The following is a 23,697-nucleotide window of genomic DNA, read 5'->3' as shown; positions in this document are numbered from 1 at the left end:
TACCTAAAAGAAGAAATACTAATTAAAGATATGTGAAATCATTATAGAAAATATGGTTTGTCTTTAAAACAATTTCCTTCCAAGAAAAAGGATCAACATCTCGTTTACAACTAAAACAATAATTAAATTATACGTGAGTTGTAATCAAAACATATCTTTATTTTCTCTCTCATACTAAAATTGTTAAAACGATTGCTTAAGAAGGGGCATTGGAATAGCTTCCACGCAGGTTTTGGGAAGTCTGATAGACAAAAGTTTTACAGTCTTGCATCAAACTGGACTCTTTTTAGGGAACAATATAATTGTGGGTTTCATCCATCTTTCTTCAACAACAATTAATCTCTCTCTCTCTCTTAGTCTCTCTATATATATATTGCGTGCAGCTTACTAATCAAAATTGCTAAAAATATGGGTAGTTTTGGGAGTACTAGATAAGGACTTGTAGGACACATCAAGTAATCAAGAAATACTACTAGCCATATATAATCTCACGAATAAAATAAAGATATGTTGTGGAAATCATGAGAAGCCATGACTCTTAAATCTTAATCATATAATTGGGATAGAGAAACAACTCTCGGTTGTTTTTCTAGAAAGTAATTCTTGTTTATTTTTTTATGGCAACGTTAGAATTTCCATATAATTTCACCTACTAAGTACAACTATTGTACAAATATTACATGCGTCTATTTCCTTACAAACTAAATGTTATTGCTACAATTTACTGTAAAATATGTCCACAATCAAAGTGTAGTCAAAATTTGTAGCAATTATGTTGTTGGCAAAAATTTTTTTTGATAATATGGATCCAATAGGACGTGACAGAGCCAGTATTTTGACGTCAGAAGAAAAACTATGGGTCCACGTTAATTTTCCCAAAGTTAGAATTGTCGTTGTTACAACGCCTCATGCTGTTGAATATGAATATGAGTATGAGTATGAGTATGAACATGAATATGAATATGAATATGAATATGAATACATCATTCGTCCTCCTGTGCATGCATGCATGACAGAAGAAATCCTCCCGAATCAAATCGTATATATACATCAAAACACATACGTATATATACATCCAAAAATATAAATTTAAAAGAGACGGGGAGAGATAGGGAAAGGAGGGCAAAGGAAATTATTAAAGGAGGAGGAAGGAAAATAAATTAATGGAAGCAAATGAAGAAAGAAGTTTTATCATCCCATTGATCTGCACCTTCTTCTGCTTGTGCGTGACCATCGGCGGCCTTCTCCTCGTGGTCTACGTCTTTGTTCCGGACCTCTCTCGGCCGTGGCAGCCCGTTGCCGCCCTTGCCCTAATCTGCTCCACCTGGCTCTTTTGGCTCATGGCCTACATTTACGCCTGCATCAAGCACTGCCTCTTCCGCCCCAACGACAACGACCACAAGCACCCTGTCGCCGCCAGGAACGCCTCCATGTCTGTCTCCTCGGCCCACCAAGGCCGCTGCTCCGCATGATCATTTATACATACATATTTATATGATGATGATGATATGGTCAATCATTTAATTCCCTTTATTAATATTCATATAAATGTATGTATGTATGTATGTGTTTTGATTAGAGAAAAAGATGATTTATCACTAATCGTAATACACATTTGTTGATGATCAAAGAGGGAAATTGAATTTAATCTAAGGAAAGGCATTTCTCTTTTTAATTTTGTTGGATTTTACTTTAATTTGAACACAAATTGAGCTTATACAAGCTATGCTATATATGTATCCAGTTTAACTTCAAGCTATGCTATATGTATATATGTATTGGCGGATCCAGGGAGTGGCAGGAGGGTGCGATTGCCCCTCCCTGGTGACCAGTTACCATGTTTCATAGCTGCTTTCTCTATTTGCTTTTGACGTCGCCCTGAAGAAAAGGGAAATCACCCGGTGCTATATTGGGTGACTTGTGGCAAGTCCAAGCCATATTAAATCTAAGCCTAGTACTTAAGAGCCCAAGTTTCCCAACTTGATATCCAAACCAAAAATTCAAGCTCCGCATATTCTAAATATATAAAATGGACATCTATAATGGGACGGAGTGAGTACTATTTTAGAAAATATTTGGTTACAAATTGTGATTGAGTTGAATATAGTATATTGAAAAATGTCGTATATTTTAGTAGATAATGATAAGAATGTATAGCGAGATTGAGTGGTTTGGATGGAATATAGGGAGTATATAAAGTGCGGCACACATTTTCTTACATTTTTAACTTACATTTTTTTCACATTTCTTATATCTCGCGCTAAAAATTGGACTTTTGATTGTGGACGATGGGAGTATGATTTTATGTTTTTACATAATATTATTTTGAAGTATGTGTATTTATTTAATATTTTGATAATACTATTAATTTCATTGTTACTCTATTCAATTATCATATATACGAGTCATAAAAATGTGTGTTTCACTTCATTCCATTCTTATCTTATTTATTCCATTTCCAAATATACTTTTTCCCATCTAAACTAATTCATGCATATCAATTGTCACCTTATTAGTAGGATTAAATCTCACTTTAATAATAGCCAGATTCCAATCATAGACAGGTTGATTGTTTGAAGATCAAGTCAAATTAAGTAGTAGCAACAATTACTATGGTAACCAATCATCTATATACACGTGCTTTTTTTATTTTCCATCTATCATTAAATTAAATATTACCAAAATATATGCATTTTATTTTCTTATAAATTCTGAAAATGTTAAGCTTGAAGAAATCATAAACTGAAGGATCATAATTCTACACCTGGTTGAAGAAAACATAAATTGAAGGATCATATTACTACACTCGATTGGTTGCAATGAAGAATATTTCTATTTTCATAACTCTCATGCTTTTTGTCATTCTTTTTGGTAAGTTCTTGACCATATGTTTACTATTAAACCTTATAATTTATTTTGTATAGCTATCCGATTTAAATTATTTTTCATAAGCCTATATCAAATTAAAGTAATTATATTATAATTATGAAAAAAGTTCTAATTGCATATTTACATACGAAGAAATCTGCACAATATAACTTGAATTATAACAATGTTCATTTTGTAATATTATAATGCCTTCAATTAATGTATATAGTGACATGAATTCAATGTTATAATGAAATATGTTTTCGAATTTGTAAAGATGCAAATGAATACGATATCATGAAATAACTGATTCCTTAGTTTTTGAGCCTCCATGCAATAATTAGAAATAAGGTAATTAAGGATGTGACCTACTAAGGAGTATATGTATATGCATTTATAATAATGGATAAGTGATCAATCAAAAATTCACACATAAGCCACATTAAATTAAGGTTCTTTGTTTTAATTGATTTCTGTATATTAGTTTTGTATTTTGATCAAAATTATTATGTGAATATAATGATTTATGAATATGTTATATTTTGAGTAAATTCAGGTAGCGGAAGTGTAGATGGAGGTGGGAAATGTTGTAGGAATTTCCCAAGTGTTGGGAAATGCAGACCAAATGTAGATGATAATCCAGAAAATGATGGGAAATGTTGGCTTTACTGCATCAATGACTGTGAACGAGGAGGTTTCTGCAAACTTGTTGGAAAAACTCATGTCTGTCATTGTTATTGTTGATCTTACAAAATATTTAAAGTGTGACAATTTTATTCAACTAAATATGTAAAAGTGGGGCAGAATGTTACACTATAATGTTTTACCCATTAATAATGTTAATGCATTATATAAATTCTTATCCAAGTGGGTGTTATCTACTAATGTTAATGCATTTATATAAATTTTTATCCAAGTGGGTATATTCACTATAACCCTATTTTAAATATTTATAACCACTTTAACGAAGTACGGTTACGTTTTTTTTAACCAATAGATTGAGAATTCTAAGTATTACTTGGTGGAGTATTTTTTTTATTACAACTCACACAAACTTCGCTCCATATGTCTTGAACTTCCAACCTATTGAAGATGAAGCGTCTTACCATCATGGTTGCACTTTGTCATTGTGGATTTGAGTAATCTCCTGTGCATGAGTGTAAATTTGAAGAAAAAAAGTTGAGAACATTCTTTTTAAATATTTTTGTGTATTTTACATGTCATAACATGTGACATGAATCTCTAGTTATGCGACACACCACATTCTTTTCACAATCTACCACTTCATTAATGGCCGCAGTGGCAAATCCAGGGGGTCGGGAGGGGTTGACGGACACACATAAGGCTAAGCCCTTCCCAATTTTTTTTTTTTTCTAACCGTATAATATTATAATTTTGTTACTATTTTGTGTGAATTAATATACAAAAGCCCCTACCAAAATGATAAAGTATAAGAAAATTATTGTCTCACACAAAATTTGATATACCCCTATGTCCATGCGACTAATTTTCCTTATTCGGAAGTAAAATTTTCATGTCCTCCTCTTCCGTTTGCTTCTGACGTCACCCCGAACACTAAAAAAATACCTTGTCTGCCACCCCTTCCATTTCCAAATCCCGGAATCGCCCTTGAATACGAAATGAGATCAATGTCTCTGTTTTTAGAAGACAAACGAAGTAATATAACAGAATTAGTGTATGGTTTGTAGGTTTTTTTTTATCCCTTTTTAGTTGGAGGTTGAGATTCGTAATGCAATCTATCAAACGATATAGGGAAACAACTAATCCACTGATTTAAAAATTATTTACATATTTTATAGTACACACTAAATAGTTAAGGGTTTATCCAATAATTTCCATGAAATATTAGTAACACTGACAATTTTTGTTATCTATTGAATTTACTCAAATATCCACCGAAATATCCTAAAAAATGAGACAAAATATTCCTTTTCCAACACACGTGACACGTTAGAGAAATAAGAGAATGACATATTGTTAGATAAAATTCTCTAATTCACAATTCATATCATATTATATATCCCACTACACGTACCAAAACTTAAACTAAAAGTCTAAAACAGAGGAAAGCAAGAAAAATTAAAATAAAACCTACTTTCCTCATCATAGCAAGCAAATCGACAGACATTTGTTTGTATCAGTTGAAGGTTAACATTTTTCCTATACACTTTTGCAATATTTATTAGCCAAAAATGACGGTTGCATTTGTTCATGCAAAACCTACTCCACTTTGGCACATAAACTGGTCCAAAGACAAAGCTTAAAAGGCGAGTAAAGTTGATTACCTTTTATGCTCATCAATCATTCTCATACAAGCTTTCCCACAAGAGCAGAAACAGCCTCCATGGAATCTGCAAAGAAGCACTGCAAAAACAAAGACATCGCCATCGATGGGAACAACTTGCAAACCGAGCCTGTCCTAATCCCCGGCTTGCCAAACCATCTAGCCTCCCTTTGTCTTGCAAATCTCCCACCTTCCCTCCTTTACCGAGTCTGCATTTCATGGCGCCGCTTCATCTATTCTCCCAACTTCCCTCCATTCTACTCTCTTTACGCTCTTCTAGCACCGACCTCCCCTGCACCCGACTCTGCATGCCAATTCCACTCGGCTAGTTTCTTCTGCTTCGACCCCGTTGCATGGAAGTGGAGATCCCTTCCAAGCCCTCCCACTTCTGGTGCACCTCTCTGCATGCTAAGCCGGCATCCTTCTTACATATCAAGGATTCTTCCAGTTCAATCTATAACGGCATCAGGCCATCTACTTCTTATAGCTGCCAACACTCACAATTTTCTCCCAGCACTTAGCCATCCATTAGTATTCAACCCTCTTTCCAGCAAGTGGAGCTTTGGGCCTCCGTTTACCTCCCCTAGGCGTTGGTGCGTCACTGGCTCAATGGACAGCTCAGTGTACGTGGCAAGTGGGACGGGCGCACAGTACCAACGAGATGTGGCAAGATCTCTTGAGAGATGGGACATGTCAAAGAAGGAAGCAGAGTGGATGTGGGAGACGAGGACAGCGTGTAAAGATGCAAAGTTTAGTAGAGAAGCCATTGAAGCGATCGGGTACAGAGGGAAACTCTGCATGGTAAACATAAAGGGGAGAGCGCTAAAAGAGGGCGCAGTGTACAACATTTCGATGAATAAATGGGAGCAAATGCCGAGGGGGATGCTTGGGGGATGGACTGGACCAGCAGCCATGGACGACCAAGTTATGTACGTGGTAGATCAGGAAACTGGAAGCCTGAGCAGATATGATCCTGAAAATGATTGCTGGGAAGAGTTTGTTGGGCCTTCGAACCACCTGAAAGGGGCTCAGCATATATCTGCAGGCCGTGGCAAAGTTTGCGCTGTTTCAGCTGATGGCGCCAAGATTTTTGTGGTGGATGTTTCGGCATCTGCAATCGCAAGGCCTCGTAACTTTTGGATATTGGAGCCACCAGAAGGTATGGAAGTCATTGCAGTCCACATATTACCAAGGATGAGCATTCATCAGTCTAGTTGTTGAATTCTCCCAACTCTGTACATAATCTGAAACTGTTTTAGATAAACACAAAAGCAGGAAAATATCATTTTTCAACTTCACTTGTAAAACAAACAAATGGTATCCTTCTCTTTGTTTACATTAGTTTCAAACCTTTTCTTTACTATTCCCAATTTGAACTTATGGAACTTATTTTCATGTCTACCGAGAGCTAGATCTTCCTATGTATCAGCAGCAACCAAGGAAAAACTACATAAATCATAGTGTCTTTTAATTTTGTATAACAGTAACAATGTTAATAAACATGAGTCCAAAGTCCCATGTCCAAAACAAGCCATCTAAAAGCATAAGTGAGATGCAACAGTAATCCAGTAATTAGTTCACTATATAGAGATAAAAAGTACAGAATATTGCTCATAGAGATATAAATTATGCTAACTAATCCTTGCACCAATCAAGGGTTAAGATGGTGAAGTTTTCAAAGATTCAACATCTCCCAGATATTACTGTGAAGCTTTCGAATCTCGCAAAATTGCAGGGACATGCATAAAGTAAAGAATTTAACTTCAGAATACAAGATTCATCAGATTCTTTTATCAGGATATTTGGTTTCTCAAACTTATTTCTATGGAATATCTACTAATATACAAATTGGGACTTTCAAGAAAATGGAATATAAAGGACATGCTTGCCTTTAGAATTTTTTTAACTTTAGCCTAAAGCATGAATGTTCTAAACGAATCATAACCTTTAACATATGCTGTTGGAAAGAAGGTCCCCTGTTCAGTCAGAGTCTAGACATAATATCTACTTTTTGAGAAAAGCAAAATGCACCAAACATAGAAAATTTCCTGAAGGACAGTGATTATTTAGAATTCTTTGATGGTATAAAATAAAATAGACTTCAGCTATCAAGAAAATGCCAAGAAGAGACCTTCCAGTTGGAATTTTAAAGCTTGTTATTGTTTAATTCTATTTATCAGTCTTTGAACAACTTTAGTAAACTTTTGAACCACTAAATCAATAACCCCCAAACAACTCCACCATCTTCCTGTTAGGATAACAACTAGGATATTATACAACCAGAACTATGTGTTTGTCTTGTTCTCATCCACTAAAGATAGAAAGTCACCTAAATGTTCCAATTCTAGAATCCTAAAACTTATTCAAATAAGCATCTACAGAGGTTCTAATTAAAAGATATCCTAACTATCAAGCTGTCAAATGCCAGTTGGTGTGCATATGTAAGAAGTGGCCTAATCTTTGAAGTATATCAATAAATCAATAGTCATACTTCCATCCCTGCATAAGTTAGACAGATCATATGACAATTCTATCATATTTGCACCAATCTTCATAACTCTGTTTTCACTTGTACATGCATACAAAATCAATATTAGGGGCAATGGCTTTACATATATCACTAAAAGGACATTAGATTTTACATGAAGTGGAATGAGAACAGTGACCTCATACCTATTATCTGCATCCTTATATAGTTTCAATAAAGAATGTAAGCAGTGAAATAATTAAACAGAAAATTCCTCATAGAGAAATCAAAGAACTTGCAATGTTCCCCTTTTATTTAAAACCGAAATTCCTTGAATCAACATTCTTCATCGCCATTGCATCAAACAGTGCTCTACCCTCCCAAAAATTGACATATCATGAAATTATAGAGCACGCAACTTCTTCTTAGATTGGATAGATGAGTGAGTTAATTATTCCATAAAAATAAACATCTCACTTAGATTGAGAGATACCAAAATAGATGGGAGTGTTAGATAATTAAAGTAGAGAAAGAGAGTAGAGTAAGAAAGGGAAGTCAGGGCCGTCGTCACCCTCTTGCTGCCAGAGCGCCGCCGCTGGAACAGTCGCCTGATTCCAGCAGAATCCCTCCACTTTTTTTTAACTTTAATAGCCCATATTATCTGATTATAATTAATTTGGTGAAATTAACATGCTTTTGTATTATTATTATTATTATTATACATCTGCATTATTTTGTGTTTATTAGTTTTAATGGTGTCTTGCATCATTGGCTGCTTATGTATTTTAAAGAATAAATTGGAGGTTTCATACCAAAAGTGGAGAGGAAGAGATTATTGGGTTTGAGGCCAGATTACCCAATTGCGTGCACCTCTTCTCATTTGATTAATAATTTGGAATGCTTGAAGGTTTCAATGTTTTGATGGTGGGGCAATCAAAAGTGTTAGAGCATGCGCACCGGTGGCGTCCGTCGCCACCGCCGTCCGCGCCGCTGGCACGGACGCCATCCGCCGCCGCTGCGCTCGCGCCCCTGGCACGGCGCTGCTCGATGTATCGAGCACGTCCGTGCCAGCGGACGCGCACGTGGCGGCCTCCCATTCGTCAACGGCTCGACCGTTGTGTTTAAAAATTTTTATTTTTTTTTTAAAAAATTAAAAAAACTGATAAAAAATAAAAAAAAAATTTCACTTCCCAAAAAAATATATCCGTTTATAACCGTTTTTTACACCTTTTAATTTTTTTTTCATTTTTTTTACCCCAAAAATACACACTTTCATCTATAAATACCCTCAATTTCACTCCAAAAATTCACATCAAACTACACAACTCTCATCATCATTCTCCAATATCCATTCTCATCTCCATTCTCTCATATCAATTTCATCTTCATTCTCTCATACCCTACAACATCACTATGTCCGGCCAAGACGATAACCCTTCGGGCTCCCACGGTTGGAACCCCGAATGGTTCGGTTCACAACCGTTTCCTAGTCCGGAAACGGAATATTCGGCCCCTCCTCAAACCCAAGATTCGGCCGTTCCGGGTGGCTACCGTCCATACCCAATCGACGACCAAGGTGCCTCCGAAGGGCGCTACGGGTGGACACAGGAGCCTAGGCATCGCGCCCCTTCCCAAATGCCGATTCCTCCATCTCGCGCCGGTGTCCGCACACCGTACTCACCTGCGGAGATGGAAAGATTGTTCAAGGCGTACTTGGAAATCTCCAAAGATGCGGTGGTTGGAACGAACCAATCCGGCGATCACTTTTGGTGGCGCGTCTCTAGCCGGTACAATGCAAACCGGCCGCCCGGAACGATCGAGCGCAACGAGAGTATGGTGCGCAACTGCATCGGCCGAGCCAACGAAGAAATTGGCAAGTTCAACGGCTATTTCATCCAGGAGTCCCGGAATGCCGGGAGCGGCCGAAGCGAGGTCGACATCATCACCGCCGCGCTGAGCACCTACCAATCCATGAACGGTAAGTCGTTCAAATATCTTAACGTTTGGCAGGAGACGCGGACGCACCCGAAGTATAAGGGAGGCATAACATCCTCCTCTAGCGGCTCCTCCAAACGATCAAGGTCGGTAGCCCTATCCGACTCCGGCTCGAAAGAAGTGGCTAGCCAACTCGCCGGAGCTAACCTGGGTAGCCCCGACGCCGGACAGAGCGGTTCCCAACGCCGCCCCCAGGGAAGAAAGAAGGCGGCGGCCAACCGTCGTCGCGGCTCGACTCCCGAAGCCGCTCCCGCTCCCTATGTGCCACCTCCACCCCCGAACAACTCGCTGTGGATGCTCTTAAGCCAACTCAATACGGCCGATAGGTCATCTATGACCCCCACGCAACTTGAAACACACGAGACCATGATAAAAGGTCTCAAAAAACAATTGGGGTTGTTGCCGCCGGATGAGTAGTCTTCCTCGGGTAATATTAGCCAATAATTATGTAATTTTTAATTTTTAGTATTTTAATTATGTAATTTTTAATTTTTAGGATTTTAATTATGTCTTTTTTATTTTATTTGTATTTTGTAATATTTATTGTGATTTTTTAATGAATTTTAGTATTATGGAAATGTTTATGTTTAATTGAATATTAAATTAATTGTGCTCGTCCTTGCGGAAGAGCACAGTTGTGGGTGTTGTGCTCTTGCCAGAGAGCAGGCATGAATAGTACCGCCCGGGCCCACAACCGTGCCGCTGGCAAGAGCACGGTTGTGGATGCTCTTAGGTGTTTTGAATTGTGAAGAAAATTTATATTTAGGTGATTAAAAATAGAAACTTTTAAAATCATTCGGATTTTAATGCAATATTAGAAAAGTAAGAGAGATTTAAAAGAAAAATGTATTAGCAAAAAAATGGTCTCACCTTATTATAGAGAAAGAAAATTTATTGAATAGAAAATTTTCATTTTCAAAGAACGGACGAAAAAGGAAATAATTTCTAGTTTTATACTCCCGATCCGTCCCCAAAGAATATGCATTTTGGGTTCGGCACGGATTTTAATGCAAAATTGAGAAAGTAAGAAAGCGATAGAGAGAAAATGTAATTAAAGTATTGTTAGTGGAGAATGAGCCCCACCTTATTAGAGTGAATAGAGTTTCCAAAATTGGAAAGTGCATATTCTTATAGGACGGACTAAAAAAGAAATATTGCATATTCTTGTGGGACGGAAGGAGTAAGACGAAAGGAATATATATTATAGCAAAATTGTAGACCCTCTTCCTTGAGTCTTGTCAAATCTCTTCCACAGTAGGACGCCCTAGCAAATAGCCTACCACTGGAACTAACCAAAAACACATCATGACACATCACTAGGACTTCTCATAGCATGCCACATCATCAGGACTTCCCACAACCCAGTAATAGGCTAGCACTAGGACTAGCCGATGCCCTAGCCATGCAAACAAATTCGCATATACGGAATTAAAAATTCAACACAAATACGGAGAAAGTGCAACCATTTTATTTCATAAAAAAAATATACATAGTTCAAATTAAAAAAATATGATTAATTCATTTTAATTGTAGGTCAAATATTAAAAAAATGAAGTGCAATGAATTGTAAATATAGAGTATAAATAAAAAAATTTAAAAATTTAAAAAAATGGGCTAGCCAATCGCAATAGCGGACGAGCGATCGACGTAGTCCGCGGATGAGAGCTCGTCCTACTTCGGAACGTCCGTCGAGTTAACCTAACACAATAGTGGACATCCCCACATCCTTCCCGCTAGTCCGTGCTCTAGTATGCTATTGCATATGCTCTTAGCTTGATGCTAATCAAAATCGTTTTGGATTTCCAAATTCTTAAATAAGTTAGTAACTTAGTATTGCATTAAATACACATGTCTATTTTTTTGCCAAATAAATCTGTAGTACGTGCATTAAATGCACACCTCTCAACTCTGGAAACATTAAGTTGAGGGGATTCTATGCATATTTTTGAATCCATGTATCTATTACGTATATTTATAAGGTTTGGTTACAAATATGGATATAATATCTTCTAGATCCTTGCATTTATTGTAAGACCTAAATTACATTTACCCTCTCTCATGTAGGAATAGCACTTCGAAGACATTTGTGATGCTCGAAGGCTGTCATGTCTCTTACTTCCAATTGTAATAGATTAACATTTGATTGTTTTGTTTTTTTATCAAACTTTAATTTCCGTGTATCGGACAATACAACCCTTGTTTTGGAATATTTTTTCCAATCACAATTGGATATTCAAAACAATTTGTAGCTACAACTCAAACTTGTTTCTTAAAATAAAAGAACACAACCACGATTCTTATATAGCTCATCTCGATTTTTCTTGTAACTCCAACATGGACTTTCGTTAAATCTTGTGGTATCTCGAAGATTATAATTTAAAATTCATGCATTCAACTCATGACATACATTTTTATAAGTCTAAAAGTTTTCAAAGGTTAGGGTTTCACGTGGTTTCTGAATTACATTGAAATAAGGTTATTCACATCATGGCACTAGCATTAGTGCCTTTAAAACCAGCCCTTAATTAAAATCCATCTTTCACCTTTTTTTCCTTAGCACTTTAAATTTCAGCCACAACACCAGCGATAGTGCCAACACCAAATTCAGCCTCAACTTATTTCACCATTTCATCTTTTTTTAAGCATCGATAATTTATTTAAAAACACAAAAAATTATCTTTAAATGAATAAAAAGCGTAAAATAGAATTCATTATAGTAAATTTATTTTTGTTGTAGTTAATGCTAAATCAATCGTAAAATAAACTTTATTCCATCCCTCAAATATAAACTCATTTGCTCTATCCATGAGAGCAATATGCATTCACAAAATAGTAGACATAATATGAAACACTGGTTCAGGTTCCGGTTCCGGTTCAGTTAGGCAGAGAAATAGGATATTGATCGATAACTTGTAGCCACGGATTATCCACCTCATGAGGAGGAATAGTCCTCAACGCCCTCCACACTCCACTGGCGCACTTGAAACCCGACCCGAACCCGAGCTGCCAAACCCGGTCCCCCCTCCGAACCCGGCCCTTCGCCTCCACATACGCCAGCTGATACCACACCGAGCTGCTCGACGTATTACAATACCTATAAAGCGTCATCCTCGCCGGCTCCATATCCCACGCCCTCAGCCTCAAACTCGCCTCCACCGCGTCCAGCACCGCCTTCCCGCCCGCGTGGACGCAGAAATGCTCGAACGCCGCCTTGAAATCCGGCACGTACGGTTCCAGCCCCTTCATGTGGAGCCATTTTCTGCGGATGAGCGTTGCGAGGAAGGTGAGTTTCTCGGAGACGGGGAGCACGAGTGGGCCCAAGGCGGTGATGTTGGCCTTGAGGGCTTCACCGGCGACGGCGGGGAGGTCTTTGGAGATGGTGATGCCGAGGACTCCGTCGTTGTCGGGTTGTTGGTAGACGCAGTTGTAGGAGCGGTCGTCGGCGCCGCGGTGGGTGCGGAGGGTGAGGGTCAGCTCGTATTTGGAGGTGCGGCGGTCGGAGGGGCGGTTGGAGAGGAGGAGGGCGGAGGCGCCCATGCGGAAGAGGCAGTTGGAGAGGAGCTTGGATTTGTCGGGGCCGAGGTAATGGCCGCTGGTTGGGCATTCTAGGCTAACGATTAGGGCGTAACTATTGCGTTGAACCTGCGTGCGTGCGTGCACTATCATTAGGGTTTGTTTATCAAGATAGTAGTATTAATTTTCATGGCATATGGACAATTCACAATTTTGTAACACTACAAGAATTTGTGTTTTTGACATATGATTGACGCAACAAACAACAAAAAATCTAAATTAGAAACACGTTCATATTGATTATAACCAAAATCACAATTGAAATTTTGAATACTGAAGTTAATTTTTTTTTAAAGAGAATATTAGCTATTTAAACCACGAAGTTATGTTAAGTTTTGGTTAGCAAATATATACTAGGATATATATTGAATGCCAAAAGTTCACAGTCTAAATTGATTCGTCCGTGTACAATATGATGTTTTTTGGCAATGTTCATACGAAACGTACCACTTCAATAAAATAAGTAACGAGATATTGAGAAAAATTAAAATTTTAGATTTAATATTCGTTTTAGAAATTTAGATGGGATTGGCAAACTATGTGATTTAAATTGTCGAATAAATAATGGAAGATTCTCAAATTCTGGTACGTCCCATGCAGTTCAAAATCTGAAAAATAAATCACAACTTGAACTTTTTGCAATTATCCCATCTTACTCTTATCCAGCGAATTACGCGTTAATTTCATAATTGGTTTAAAACACATGGACAAAATGTCATTTTAAACTTTATTAGACGCTTTCATTTTTGACAACGCCAGTTTCTCAACATGTTTTAAATCAGCTACCACATCAGCGCGTAATTCGCCGGAATGGAAAGGATGAGATTACTGCAAAACCTTTTATTTTCCACATTTTAAAAAGCTTAGGACAGATTAGAACATTACAATCTCTCGTGATTTATTTGGCAATTTATCCTTGTTTAAAAAACTAGTACAGTATGATGGTATACAACCTGGAGGAGGCGTTTGGCGAGGTCGACGGCGATGAGGCCGGCGCTGCAGCCCATACCCCCCAAGTTGTAGGTGAGCACATCCTCCCTGAGCTTGTACCTATTCACGACCATGGCGGACAGCGACGGCACTGGATTGAACGTCGATACATTCACCACAACCACCCCAATCCGAGCAGCCTCCACCCCAGTCTTGGCCATCAGATCATCCACGGCTCCGCACAGCACAATCTCCGCCTCCTCCCTCGCGCATTCGAACGACGATTTTGGCGGGAAGTCTCTGAGGCCGTAGACGAAGGTCTCGTCTCCGGCCCCTGACCTCTCCATGACCTTGGTCACGAAGGAGAGGCTCTCCGGGCTGAGCAGGGTTGACATCTTCTCCGTGATAACATCCCGGGCGGTCGAGAAGGCCGGGTCGTGCCGGTAGCATGCGAAATCCACCAAGTAAACCTTTGTCGGACGGAGGAAGTAGGACAGTGATATGCACAAGGACAAGATGGCGGCGGCGGCGGTTAAACTGTCGTTGTAGAGGTGGTTGAGGTTGATGATTGAGAGATGGTGGATTGCGGCGAAGAGGAGGGATGGGATGATGAGAAATAGGGCGTTGGTGGTGATGTGATGGTAGCATTGATTTGACAAGATTTTGAGGTTTTTTGGTGCCATCTTGTTTTGGGTTTGGGATTGAGAAAGGTGTTGCATGGATTATATAGGAGAGAATGAGTGATGTGTCTTTTCTTTGCATAGTGCAACTTAAATTAGATTATTGTTAGGGCATGTGATTTGGTTCCCCCTTCATTTTCAATTATGGTATGAGTTGGGACCGAAATTTTTTTGTATCACATCAATGTGATAATAGTCATATCTTGTCCTTATATGATTGAAGGACACTGATATACAAACTTTAAATATTGTACAAACTTCAAATTATGATCTGGACCATTAAAAATGTTAACAGATGACAAAATAACAACAAAAAATGTCAACACAACATCAACAGTTGATACTGTGTTGATATTTTTTGTCGTTGTTATTTTGTCATCCGTAGACATTTTCTAAAGGTCCAGATCATAGTTTAGAGTTTGCATTTGATTACATCCCTATGATTGAATAATCCCCTTTTTACAATGGCCTTCTAAAAATGTGAGTAACTCGTTTAATAATGTGTTATTAGTCAATGATGAGTTTCTTTGTTTCCCATGTGGAAATTTGATAATCATTTTAGTCCAAACGGACACTGATAACTAGGTTAATTTGATAAGTTGGATAATTAATTAACACATTGACATTAATATGTCAACACAATGATATCAATGTATTTGGATTGGCATTTAAATATAAATATCAACCTAAACACATACGTATGTCAATTTAAATTTATGTTTACATTTGAGTATACAAAATTGACTAGTTATTAAAGTTAATAAATTAAGCTAGTTATCGTTTTATTATATCTATACCATTAAATAACTCTCTCTTGCTCTCAATCAATTTTAAGGGGTGAGTAGCATTTCAAAACTATCATTGTTCAAATCTATATAATTTCCAAATGTTTACTAAGTTCATTGGCGTGTAATATGCAGCATTTTGGTTATATCTTTTGACGTTTCCTCCGGCAGAAAGTCAGAAACCGAGAGTGAAGATTACTCCTGCAGTTATATGGAGAATATGTTTTCGTTTATTTTCAATTTTCAGTATAAAAAGTTAAGTTTAAATATGGTTTGTTTCTATAGAAAATATCACAAAACTTTAGAAATTCCAATTATATAATTAATATCTATCAATCGTTAGTTATATAGGTATTATAATTTTAGTTTGTCCAACAAAAGATGTCACATTTCCTTTTATGGAAAAAACTCTCTCTCAAATTAATATAAATGTACTATGTTCTCTCTCCACATAACACACAAAATAACATCTACTAAAATCTCGTACCATTCTACAAGTATGTCATCTATTATGGAACGGATGGAGTACTAATGTTTTAAAAAAGTTCAAAAGACTGCATAAATATTATAATCATGAAATTACAAAGTTTTATTTCTACCACATGGCGTAATAGTCCACTTTAATAATTACTTTTACATAAATAAGTGGAGATTAAGTATAAATTTGGCTCATTTTTTAAAAGTCTAAATTATTGTTAAGTCATTTCTTAAAAGCGTAATTTATATTTGGACCCATAGAAAATTACAAGTCCTAAAGTTTAGGCGTCGATTATTTGACGTGTGTTATATATTTTGATATTTTGTCCGCTAAATAGCGTTTTATTGTTAGTTGTTTCATCAAGTTTCTCTTTACCAAATAGTAGTATATAATATAATGCCCGAAAATTAGGCTTGATTAGAAAGTTGTATAAATTTTATAACCACTTTAACCAGATCTACTAGCATAGCATTCATTGCTGAACAATTTAAAAGATTAGGCTGTCTTGGTAAAGTATAAAAACATAGTGGTACCGACGTCGTTCAAAACCGGCAAGTATGGTTCCACGGGACATGGATTTGTGACCGGATAATGTAATCTTGTTTGATGCTTTTTTTGTTTGTGAGTTTTGTACGCTGGGCATGCTTGCTCGCCGTTTTTAGCTTGAGCCTTTTTGATATATAAAAAAAATAAAGGAGAAAAATATATACTTTAAAACAAAATTTAGAAATTTCAGCCCCTGACGTCCGCCACTGATTACAAAACATATTGATTGGTGGTACAAATAATCTTATTTGAGATATTTCTAAAATAATGTTATCTCATTCGAAAGTATAATCCAAAAACCTAAGTTGGTGGAACGGTTCTAGGCTGAACCGGTGTGTTTTGAAGTCAATAGAATTTAAGATTTTGATTAGAAAAGTATGATTTACTACATATTTATTGTATTATTTATTGCACATGTCTTTTAATATATATTGAGTACATTCGAATTCATTAGAGATTTTTGTGTTTTAATACAGTTTTGCTGTGTAGTTTTTATGAAGTCGAGCCACTTTCTACCCTGCCAAGTGCCAATTCAGCATCAAGCTGCTATTAGTTATCCACTATTTTATGTCTCGTTTTGTATCCTACAATGAAAATAGTATACGTAAATTGGTCCAAAAATGTGTAAAACTACTAAAGATTCAAGGAGTAAAAGACGTATATGTAATTTGCTATGATTATAATACAAAATAATTAAGAAATACTGGTGATATATTTTTTTTCCCAGAGATAAGGTGTATGTTATGTAGGGTAGGGTGAGGCTCAACTCAGAAAATATTTTTAATCGTGAAAATTGTTTCATTGGATCTCAAAGATTTACACATTTTTGCACACATTATACGCGTTTAATGCAGTAATCTCACGTTCGTAGAATAAAATGTGTTTTTATTTCAACCATACCCTATATATTAATATGGCTCGAATTAATAGAAACCAAACCCCACCCAAGTTATGTAGGTTAACCTGATCCAACCCCTCTGGTCTCTGACAATTATAAATTTATAATCTCACGTCTACGTCTCCATTCTTTCCCTAGCTTCCCACTCTATAAGAAATTGGAAATTCAGAATTCAACAAATAATTTAAATTCAATGAAAAGTGACGGGAAAATAGTAATAAATGAAGTAGTAAATGTGACAGGAAAATAAAGCAAGAGAGATAATAGTATTAAAGTTTATTTATTTAGGCAGATTCAATATGAAGTTTAAATTCAATAGTCTGCGGATTGACTGTCAATTAAGCCATAAGAAAATGTGTCTTTCTCCATTACTGGTTGGTTGCAATCAGTCTGCTTGAAGGAGACGAGCTTCTTCGTGAGATCAAACCCCCACCAAGAAATTGACTTGTGCCAAATTCCCAAGAATGGCTACCCTTTTATCAGGCTGAAAAGCAAGGCAATGAACATCCTTCGAATTCAAAGCATTAAGGAATGTGTTTACTGGATACAACTTCACATTTGCTCCAGCAAAGTGCAGCGTCACGATAGGCGCTAGCATGCTGCGGCCGGGCTTCTTGTAACACAGCCGCTGCAACGAATCCGGATCACGGTGAGCATCCATGTTGATCTGTTTCCTCATCGCTGCTTCTAAGGACTCGTAGAGTGCTTCACAGGAATATGCGTGGCTATAGTTCCAGTGTCAACGATCATCTTTTGATCGGAGAAACCAAAGATCTTCGATGAGTATAAGGAATCCGAGAGGGTTGATGCCACCAGCCTCGTGGTTCCAACGCTTATTCCCTTTAAGGTGACAGCATAAGAATTCTTGACAATTTGCATAGCAGTGGTGACTACTGAAGCACCAGTAACTGCAGCTCTGCTGCCAAAATGCATTTTGCTGGGCTTGGGATTGCTGTGCGCATTCAGGACTAAGCAATACGAGAACTTACCACCAGTAACAGGGTTCATTTGGGTGATGAGGGAACTCGGCCCGACCCCTAGCCCGATCACTCCAGATGCATTCACGCTGGTGTCAGCAGAGTTATCGTAACCACATCCGAAAACCATGTTTGGAAGAGAGGTTGGCGCACCTGAGGTGGTTTTCATGGTGATCGTGTCCGAGGAGAGGACTCCACGAGAGTGGTACTTCAGCTGGTACAACAAGGAGTACCTGCACAAGTTGTCTCCAGAGGTTGAAGGCGTCCCTCCAAGCGACTTGCAGGCCTTTGAATTACCAGCCACCACTTTGTAGGACGAGGATTTATTGGGCGTGAAGAGAGGCTGCTTCTGAGGGAAGCACTTGGTACATGGCGCGCACTGCGTCCACGAAAGAGAACTAGTTGTGTCAAGAATACCGCTTACCTCAAATGGCAGTGTACCAACTGATAGTTTCACCAGAAATTCTCCACCAGAAGGTAAGACATCAGCGGTGGGAGTACCCGATGCCAAATAATCAGCACGCCTCTTGGAGCGCTGTAGGGCACCGTATAAGAGGTTTCTGTTACTAGGTTTTGAGTTTTGCAGAGAAGAAACCAAGGAGTCTCTGTGAATCATATCAATGGTAAAGCCATCATAGTTTAGTAGTGACACATAACATGTAGCCAATAATGCTAAAAGCAAGAAGGATAAAACTGTATGCAACGACATGAAAATCGCCCGATTTATATTCTATGGTCTTGACATACAATGAACTAGGTAGCTTTATATAACACAATGAAAAGCTTATACAGAGAAATGGAAATCAAAGTATGATTATGAACAACCTCTATAATATTTATTTCCCAATATCTGCACTCATTGCTAGATCCTTACAGATAACAAAACATATCTGGATGGTTATATTGATATCTGGAGTTAATGTAGATATTTCAGTATGTTAGAACTTAGAATGGGCTAATTGATGAACTTTTCCAATACAATAACAGAGCGAATACCACAACACATACTCAACCGAACAATGAGATGCACATTTAAAACATTGAACAACTCCTCTACACATTTATAAAGAGACGTCCTCGCCCTTTTCACGAGCAATAGATGCAGAGAGGATTCCAAGATCCCTGTTCAAGAATGTTAAAGCAGTTTCACACTCTGAAATTATTCGCATTACTGAGGACGGCTCTCCAGCAACTGTTTCAGAAGATCCAACTGCTACTGCTGCATGTGAATCCCGAAGATTCTTCAAGTTTCCCAAGAACTATCACAATAAAAGAAAAGTAATACTTCATTTACTTTGAACCGAAGTTTGAGCGATAAATGTAGTTAAGTTCAGATAGTTTTAAAATTTGAGGTCATAAATCGAAAAATGCTGAAGTTGAAGGTAGTAAACTACTATTAACCCAAAGTTTAATATAACCAAACGTGTCTCGAAGAATAAATCACAACTTGTGACAACCACTAAATTTGAAATTTTTAAACGCCTCATTGAGCTCAACAGCATTGTTGATGCTAAGAAACATTCCTTTTTTATGGGATGCAAGTATATTAGCATTAGGTACCTTCAAAAGCATTTTATATGCCTCCAACAATCTATTTGCAGCTGGTCCAAAACCATGAAGTTGGGGAACCTCCATCATATGTGTCCAAGGACGTATTTCCTACAGATAGTAAAGTAGTTAGAACAAGATTATAAACATAAATGGCATATAAACAGATTGATAGGACAAAATTGACCAGTGACCAGTACACTCGAAATTTACAAAACGTCATAAAGCAATGCAATCGATAACTCAGTGTTGACAAGAAATACTTATGATATGAACTAGTGTTCTAAAATTCATATATTTATAGCTCTAAGTTTGATAAGGTGCCTAAGAGCATAGATGTTTACATCAATATAGTAGAGCTAAATGTCAGCCATTCAGAGAAATATTACAGGTCCAGGTAAACATTGGGAAATCCGATTTCATATTCAAGGAACCAGTTTAATCAAGCTGAACTTTATTTTAGCTGATATTTAAATTTAGCAAAAACTACTTGGTAAAATACTAATCATAAGCACTCGATGCTCAGTACTCAACTGAAAGTTGATAAACTTAGAATTCTCAAATTATAATTTTTTGTCACCATTTTGACTCAGATCTCCCAGGCAAAGGAGTACAATACATGTACATACCATATTAGCTAGAATAGTAGAATTCAAAGGTCAGACACAATTAAGACATCAATCATCAGCATTGCTTATTTCATGCTTCGATAGTAGTCTTTAACTAAACTATAAAAACACTAGTCATTAAAATTAAAAAAACAATTGATCTCGTTTGCCACCAACAGAAACAATGCAGTAGGCATCTGAGTTGAGCCAAAAGAGGCAACTCAGAGAAGATTATATGAATTAATGAAAAAAACACCTTGGTGTAAATGGTGTTGAACGATCTTGCAGTTTCAAGGAAAGATTCTAGATGTTCCCGTAATTTTGCTTCAACGTCAATGTAATCTTCATCTGGATTATACGGATGCTACAGAGGTAACAACATAAATACTGTTAATTGATAGCATCAGTGCAGAGAAAGATGAAGCTAATGCCACAAGCAGGTGAAGCTTGTATTATTAGAGAATTAGAGTATAAAAGCATGATACGAACCTTAGAAGCTAGATCATCAACCATCTCCTGAAGGTTTAGAAGTCTGTTTGATTGATCTGAAAGCTGTTTCTCCAAATCAGATATATCTGGCCTACAAGTAAAGTTTGATTAAGGGAACAGAAGATAAATGGAAAACACTGAGTTCAAGTCTGATTGTGAAAAACAGGTAGACAATACTTCGTTCTAAAAGAATGTAACCGAGGGCCGTATTGCAGTAATAAAACGAGTAAGAATGCCAATCTTTTCCATAAGCAACAAGGAGAGAGCTCAAGCCAGTAAGTACGGCAATAGAGCATATTCATTTGTAAAACTGAGCTAGTTCACAAATCAACCATCCATTACTAAAAGGCTAAATGGAATTCAAATCAGTATTACTTCTTATTAACAACAAAGGGAATATGAAAAGAGGTTCAAAGAAGGGTACGCCATTAATCTAGAAAAAAAACTACTCACAATGGATATATTGATTGGATCTGCACATCTGCTGGAAACAATTTGCACTCTTCAGAAAAAATTTGAGCTTGTTTCTCAGCTATAGCATCAATGAGCTGAATATCTTTAGCTACTTGCTCATCTACACTGGAAAAATGAAGACTATACACATTAGCTGCATAAACATATCATGTAATGATCAATAAAAAGAGGATATACACATATTGATAATAGTTATACTAGACATAAACACCTCCACTCAGGATTATCTGCATGGATGCTTGCCTCCACAAGATCCACAATAAGATGCAACATTTCGGTACGATCATCATAACTTCCTCGACCCTGCAATATAAGTTGACATGTATTACCAGCAAGAAATATATATAAATAGTATATATACTGTATTTTATACATATACAGAAGCAGATGCAACCTTCATGGCCAGGCAGCCCAGGCCAGCAGAATTATATAAATGTCACTTGAAGAAAACACAAAAGATGAAAGAAACAACACTGGTGTCATGTAGTTACATATGTTTATTATAAATAGAAAACGAGACTGGAGAATTAAAACTTTGAGCATAAATAGCTGGTTCGCTAAAAGGTAAACATGAATGCTTCATAGATGCATTTACCCTTTTTTCATTCATCCAAATGCACAAGAACAGAAAATTAAATAAGCTTATTAAACCAAGCGACAAAGTTGTACGCTCGTGAAACAGTGAAAATTCTCTGGGGCTTAAGAGGACTGGAAAAAGTAGGGATATCAGGATAATTGTTTCCCCTTGATCCCAAATTACTTCTATACATCAAAAATGAAAACATAAGAAGAGGATAGGCTTGACCTGGGGAGGTCCAACCACAGACCTCAAGACATGATATGAAACATCACGGCAGGACAAGACAGCATATTCAACCAAGACTCGGAAAATCAACATAACATAATTCGAACTCACTTGGATGGCTTCAGTGTCTATAGTAGTGGTGATACCCAAAAATTTTGCAATCTCTGCCAAATCTGTAATACGAACAAAAAATTGAAAAAAAATTGTATGTCACAGTATAGTTTAGATGTTCAATTCATAATTCAAATCAAGGATACTCCAAAAGATGCATGATATTGCAGCACAGATTCAAATTCTGCCAAGTAATCAATCTAAACACAATGTCGACAAAGCCTACATCAAATTATTCTCCGGACTAAAAAAAAACAGAAAATGAAAAGGTAGGGCTTCAACAACAGTTAGTACAAAAATTGTTAAACACATTCAATCTGGAATATTACGCCGATGGACTAAAATATGGAACAAACAAAACAGGGCTTAACAGAGGTTCAGAAAAGTATAACTACATTGTATCCTGGAGGTCTCTTCATCTCGATCCACAGCATCTCCCTGTAGATTCTGCTGCGAAAAAGGAGATTTATCACCCAGTAATCTGCAAGATCATTCAAAATATACATCATCGAAATTCAAACACAATACACCGTGGTAAAATCAAAAAAGTGAAGTAAGCCAACTTGAAGAAGAGCCATTCAAGAAGGGCGTAGCGCTCCATGCCGGCAAAGAGGAGTGACTGCGCCGGCGTATTGGCTCTGGGGTAATTCAACATCGCCAATTTCTTCTGCACTTGTTCCATTTGCTTCGACGCCATGATGTGTGGCCCGATTCCAACGTGAGGCCGAATCGAACGGCGGGAATTGAGGTTCGGATTTGGGGAATTTTGCAGCAAGTGACAGTAGGAGAAGATGGTTTAAAAATTGTTTTGGGTTTTCTACAAAAGTGGATTTTCCTTGGTTCAAAACTTCAAATCCAGATTGTTATGTCATGTCAGTACTTCAATTATATTGAGGATTTGGTATGTTATGTTATGTCAGTACACACACATTTTGTATGTTATATCGTGTAATTTATGCTTAACTTCTTCAAAATACCAACATTAATATGGGAAATGTCTCAGCTGAATGCATAATAAAAAATTTATCGATCTCATCATATTCACATTCTCTAAAAGATGTTTTAACACAAATAATTAAGACCATATGATATATTTCTTCATTCTTTATTACAAAATACATAGCATAAACAACACCACATAAAAACCGTGGTTGCTTCCT

At 37.1% G+C, this 23,697-nt stretch overlaps 4 protein-coding genes across 6 annotated transcripts; 1 reads left to right on the top strand and 3 right to left on the bottom strand.

Moving 5' to 3' along the window:
• The first annotated feature begins 4,918 nt into the window (after window positions 1-4,918).
• Window positions 4,919-8,288, top strand: LOC121765025 (F-box/kelch-repeat protein SKIP25-like). The gene has a single exon (XM_042161061.1). The coding sequence runs from the start codon at window positions 5,180-5,182 to the stop codon at window positions 6,392-6,394; it is 1,215 nt and encodes a 404-aa protein (XP_042016995.1). The 5' UTR covers window positions 4,919-5,179; the 3' UTR covers window positions 6,395-8,288.
• Window positions 8,289-12,319: 4,031 nt separating this feature from the next.
• Window positions 12,320-14,822, bottom strand: LOC121763753 (3-ketoacyl-CoA synthase 20-like). Its single transcript, XM_042159830.1, has 2 exons — window positions 14,162-14,822; window positions 12,320-13,277 (listed from the first exon to the last, which is right to left on the bottom strand). Exons 1-2 carry the CDS (start codon window positions 14,819-14,821, stop codon window positions 12,510-12,512), a joined length of 1,428 nt encoding a protein of 475 aa, XP_042015764.1. The 5' UTR covers window position 14,822; the 3' UTR covers window positions 12,320-12,509.
• A 2,967-nt stretch (window positions 14,823-17,789) lies between these two features.
• LOC121764802 (aspartic proteinase CDR1-like) lies at window positions 17,790-19,211 on the bottom strand. 3 transcript variants are annotated; one of them, XM_042160826.1, is made up of 3 exons: window positions 18,656-19,211; window positions 18,515-18,562; window positions 17,790-18,365 (listed from the first exon to the last, which is right to left on the bottom strand). In XM_042160826.1, exons 1-3 carry the CDS (start codon window positions 19,209-19,211, stop codon window positions 18,265-18,267), a joined length of 705 nt encoding a protein of 234 aa, XP_042016760.1. In that variant the 3' UTR covers window positions 17,790-18,264. The 3 variants fall into 3 exon arrangements, with proteins under 3 accessions (XP_042016760.1, XP_042016759.1, XP_042016758.1); XM_042160825.1 differs by having other exon boundaries at window positions 18,515-19,211; XM_042160824.1 differs by having other exon boundaries at window positions 17,790-18,562.
• Window positions 19,212-19,316: 105 nt separating this feature from the next.
• On the bottom strand, window positions 19,317-23,423 carry LOC121764801 (AUGMIN subunit 7-like). The gene is made up of 9 exons (XM_042160823.1): window positions 23,101-23,423; window positions 22,933-23,018; window positions 22,538-22,599; window positions 21,833-21,924; window positions 21,601-21,726; window positions 21,148-21,238; window positions 20,915-21,022; window positions 20,063-20,161; window positions 19,317-19,761 (listed from the first exon to the last, which is right to left on the bottom strand). Exons 1-9 carry the CDS (start codon window positions 23,232-23,234, stop codon window positions 19,564-19,566), a joined length of 996 nt encoding a protein of 331 aa, XP_042016757.1. The 5' UTR covers window positions 23,235-23,423; the 3' UTR covers window positions 19,317-19,563.
• Between the last annotated feature and the right edge of the window lie 274 nt (window positions 23,424-23,697).

This window comes from Salvia splendens, chromosome 14, assembly GCF_004379255.2.
Source record: "Salvia splendens isolate huo1 chromosome 14, SspV2, whole genome shotgun sequence".
Taxonomy (NCBI): Eukaryota; Viridiplantae; Streptophyta; class Magnoliopsida; order Lamiales; family Lamiaceae; genus Salvia; species Salvia splendens.
This window is presented reverse-complemented; position numbering and strand designations above follow the sequence as displayed.

Bases quoted from the DNA above. Each gene is read 5' to 3' on its own strand.
- LOC121765025 (XM_042161061.1), top strand. From the start codon at position 5,180: ATGCTCATCAATCATTCTCATACAAGCTTTCCCACAAGAGCAGAAACA.
- LOC121763753 (XM_042159830.1), bottom strand. From the start codon at position 14,821: ATGGCACCAAAAAACCTCAAAATCTTGTCAAATCAATGCTACCATCAC. The intron at 13,278-14,161 runs GTTGTATACCAT...GCACGCACGCAG, and splicing joins TCGCCAAACGCCTCCTCCAG to GTTCAACGCAATAGTTACGC.
- LOC121764802 (XM_042160824.1), bottom strand. From the start codon at position 19,211: ATGTCGTTGCATACAGTTTTATCCTTCTTGCTTTTAGCATTATTGGCT. The intron at 18,563-18,655 runs GTGCGCCAACCT...TGATCGGGCTAG, and splicing joins CACCATGAAAACCACCTCAG to GGGTCGGGCCGAGTTCCCTC.
- LOC121764801 (XM_042160823.1), bottom strand. From the start codon at position 23,234: ATGGCGTCGAAGCAAATGGAACAAGTGCAGAAGAAATTGGCGATGTTG. The intron at 23,019-23,100 runs GTTGGCTTACTT...ATGATCTTGCAG, and splicing joins CTTGAATGGCTCTTCTTCAA to ATTACTGGGTGATAAATCTC. The intron at 21,023-21,147 runs GTTCGTATCATG...TTACCTCTGTAG, and splicing joins TTGATGATCTAGCTTCTAAG to CATCCGTATAATCCAGATGA.